This window comes from Lactuca virosa, chromosome 4 (genome assembly GCF_052849685.1).
Source record: "Lactuca virosa cultivar CGN04683 chromosome 4, Lactuca_virosa_CGN04683_v6, whole genome shotgun sequence".
Classification (NCBI taxonomy): domain Eukaryota; kingdom Viridiplantae; phylum Streptophyta; class Magnoliopsida; order Asterales; family Asteraceae; genus Lactuca; species Lactuca virosa.
In genome coordinates, this window is record NC_136429.1 from 184,394,870 (window position 1) to 184,398,022 (window position 3,153).

Here is a 3,153-nt window from a genome sequence, read left to right on the forward strand (position 1 = left end):
TACAGTTAAGCGTGCCCAGGCGAGAACAATTCAGGGATTGGTGACCCTCTGAGAAGTTTTTGTGTCGGATGCCCAAAACGAACAATATTGTAATATGTGCCAGAGGAGGATGCTCCAGATAATGTCATATCTCTCTCATATGTTTGGTGCATAAATAGGTGTAACCTTAGTTGTGGTAGTCGAGCATATTGAAGTTCTCATTTTATTATCTTTTCATGTAAATGTATCTGTTGCCTTTGTCTTAGCTTCATGCTAGACGTGGGCTTTTACTTTTATAGAATTTTATTTGCCGCGTAAATAATGAGTCTGAAAAAAAAAAAATAAATAACTTTTTTAATATTAAATTATTATATGAATAAATAATTTAAAAATATTTCCATTGAGTTTATGTAGAGTTACTTAAATGAGTTCATTGGAGTCTCTAGATGCAATATGCAATTATCATGTCTTTTCAAGCACCCAAAAGAAGAAAATGTCCCTTCATTTTGAATAAAAAGGCATGTGAAAGTGTTGCACATTAAATTGTCCATCTTGAATTTGAGGACCACTTTGAATCTTTCGATAGATTGGAGTCGTCATTGGACCACATAAAGCCCATTTTTTTCCACGTGAAAGATATAACGTCTAACACCATTAAACTTAACCGTATATCATATTCAAAAACACAAAAAGAACCAACTATAAGATCGAAATAGAGGAATCAAAAAGCCGAAATAATCTTTAATATGAACAATTCAAGTATCTTATGGCTTTAGCCATTTGGTTCGTATGGGTGTCTCCTATAATCGAGCAAAGTCCCTTCAAAATTGGAACCAAATCAAATCAAACCAACCAATCAACCACCACAACTTGGGTACAAACTTTTCCCTCCTAATCTCATTTCAGATCGAAGCTTCCTACCACTAGTGCTTTACTTGTTTTTCTTTTTCAACTATGTGGTATCTACATCATCCATGATCTCACCAATGGCTAGTAGCCACCAATTCTACCACTTTTGTGACTGATTTTGTTGAACCATTCTTCCAGAAATTGCGGCTGCTAATGCTGCTTTGAAGCTCGGATCTTTTGTCAACGAAGATGCCATTTGATCTACCAAAAACTGTTGAAATTCGGGTGTGTCAACCCTTCTGTTGCCACCAACTTTCTGTTCATCCGACGCGTTAGTGACTGGTTTTGTCAAGTCCAGGGTGATGGTGGGTCCGGATGAGCTCAGGGAGGCCGAGCATGGGACTGAACCGAGAGTGGTGGTGGCCACAGTTCGGTTCAAACATGAACCGGCTTGCTCGTTTTTAGCTTGGTTTGGATGGTTGTGCTCTCCTTCATAAGTTGCTACCAAGATCGACTGATCCTCGACACTTCTTTGAACCTAATCCGAACAAGATTAAACAACGAGAACATATTAGACTTTAGAAACATGAAGTTCGTATCAGATTTGTGTTTTGAAATGAAGATATATATAGAAGTTGGCAATGGCTTCTTACCTTCTTTTTGACTGGGCAGGTTGGAGCATGAGAGCATTTGAAATACGCTCTAGGAGAAGGGTTGTCTCTTGTAACCTTTTGTCCATATTTCCTCCATTGATATCCATCCTTCACCAACTGTATACAACAAATATAACATTCAGATTTACAAATCTTGGCAAATACTAGAAATAATATTCTTTAATGTATATAGAATGGATCAAGAGGACTTACAAGGCCTGTATCTGAAGCTTCGGTGCGAACACAGACCCTAGAAATCTTGGCCTTAAGGTTTTGTTCTTGTCGAGGTTTCTTACAAGAATCTTCATCGCTTGAACTGCTTTCGGAGTTCCCTCTCTCATTGTTGATGATTTGGTTCACGTGGTTTTCCGGCTTCCGTTTCTTGGGGTTGTTGTTGGTGGCGCTATCTGATGGTGCCGGATTCTTGCTTATATAATCAGCCAAATGGTTTTGCAAAGCGTTGTAGTTCTCACACATGACAGTCAACATCTCCGTGAGCTTCTTGTTCTCTGCACTCACCCTATTCAATTCCTCCACCAACTCGCTTGCATCCTGCTAATAAACATCTCCTTTAATGATAAAGCCATGGAGAGAGAGAGAGAGAGAGAGAGAGAGAGAGAGAGAGAGAGAGCGAGAGAGAGAGAGAGTATATATATACATATACATATATGTATATTATATATATATGATAGAACCCAGAAGTGAAAAATGGTGTATACCTGATCATTAACAGAAGACATCTTCAATCCCAGCTCAATATTGAAGCTGCTTTGAACTTCTTGTTTCTGCGATTCAAAATCAAGAAACTATGTAAGCTAAAGAGAAACCCATCTGTATGTGTGTGGATTACACATGTATATATAGATATATATGATCTAGATACATGTGTATGTATATCCGTAACCAAGTACTTACAGGAACTAGAGAGAGGAAGTGGGAAGGGTTTGAATTAAGATCCAACGAAGTGTCAACTAAGCTTGTATATTCCATGGAAAGATTCTTGAAAGAAAACTCCTGTTGCAGTATAGATTGATCTTGCAGTAGTTATAGAGAAAGAGGGAGAGAAAGAGAAGGAGAGAGTTGAACTGAAGAACTGAATGAAAAGAAAGAGTAGAATATATAGATAAGGAGGTGCAAATTGACAGGGAAGACAAGAGGAAGGTGGGTTGCTACAGATATTATTATGGTCAAGATGGAGATAGGTTATTTGTTAATTATTATATCTCTAGTTGAAAACTTTAAATTAGCTTCTCATTTGTATTATTCTTTTTAGTTTTATTATAAGTTATAAATTTATAATAGTTCCAAATGCTTAATCGTGATCACATAGTATAATTTAACTTGATACGTATATTTACAGAAATATATTTTCAAAACTAACCTTTAAAAACTTATACCATCAATTTGAATTAAATAGAAGACTCGGATGCCGATAAGATTCTAACTAAATAACTTATACAAAAAATGGAATTTAATAATTAAACATTTATAAACATGTATTATTATGACTATATAATTAAATAAAGGTCTATATTTAATTTTAAAATAATTATTTATTAAAATATACATAAAACTTTTCGTTCTTTAGATCTTAATACTTACTACGCTATAAGTTCAAATCTCACTAAAATCTTTCAACATCGTTGCTACTAACCGGATATTAGTGTATTTT

The 3,153-nt window shown here is 35.5% G+C and overlaps 1 protein-coding gene across 2 annotated transcripts; it reads right to left on the minus strand.

Annotated features, from left to right (window-relative positions):
• Window positions 1-692: 692 nt before the first annotated feature.
• On the minus strand, window positions 693-2,575 carry WRKY40 (WRKY DNA-binding protein 40). Of its 2 annotated transcripts, none has more exons than XM_079044776.1 (5): window positions 2,397-2,575; window positions 2,201-2,266; window positions 1,695-2,036; window positions 1,482-1,598; window positions 693-1,366 (listed from the first exon to the last, which is right to left on the minus strand). In XM_079044776.1, the coding sequence occupies exons 1-5, from the start codon at window positions 2,469-2,471 to the stop codon at window positions 986-988; spliced, it is 981 nt and encodes a 326-aa protein (XP_078900902.1). In that variant the 5' UTR covers window positions 2,472-2,575; the 3' UTR covers window positions 693-985. The 2 variants fall into 2 exon arrangements, with proteins under 2 accessions (XP_078900902.1, XP_078900903.1); XM_079044777.1 differs by having other exon boundaries at window positions 1,695-2,033; window positions 2,397-2,574.
• Between the last annotated feature and the right edge of the window lie 578 nt (window positions 2,576-3,153).

Bases quoted from the DNA above. Each gene is read 5' to 3' on its own strand.
- WRKY40 (XM_079044776.1), bottom strand. From the start codon at position 2,471: ATGGAATATACAAGCTTAGTTGACACTTCGTTGGATCTTAATTCAAAC. The intron at 2,037-2,200 runs GTATACACCATT...GATGTTTATTAG, and splicing joins TGTCTTCTGTTAATGATCAG to CAGGATGCAAGCGAGTTGGT. The intron at 1,367-1,481 runs GTAAGAAGCCAT...TGTTCGGATTAG, and splicing joins CCTGCCCAGTCAAAAAGAAG to GTTCAAAGAAGTGTCGAGGA.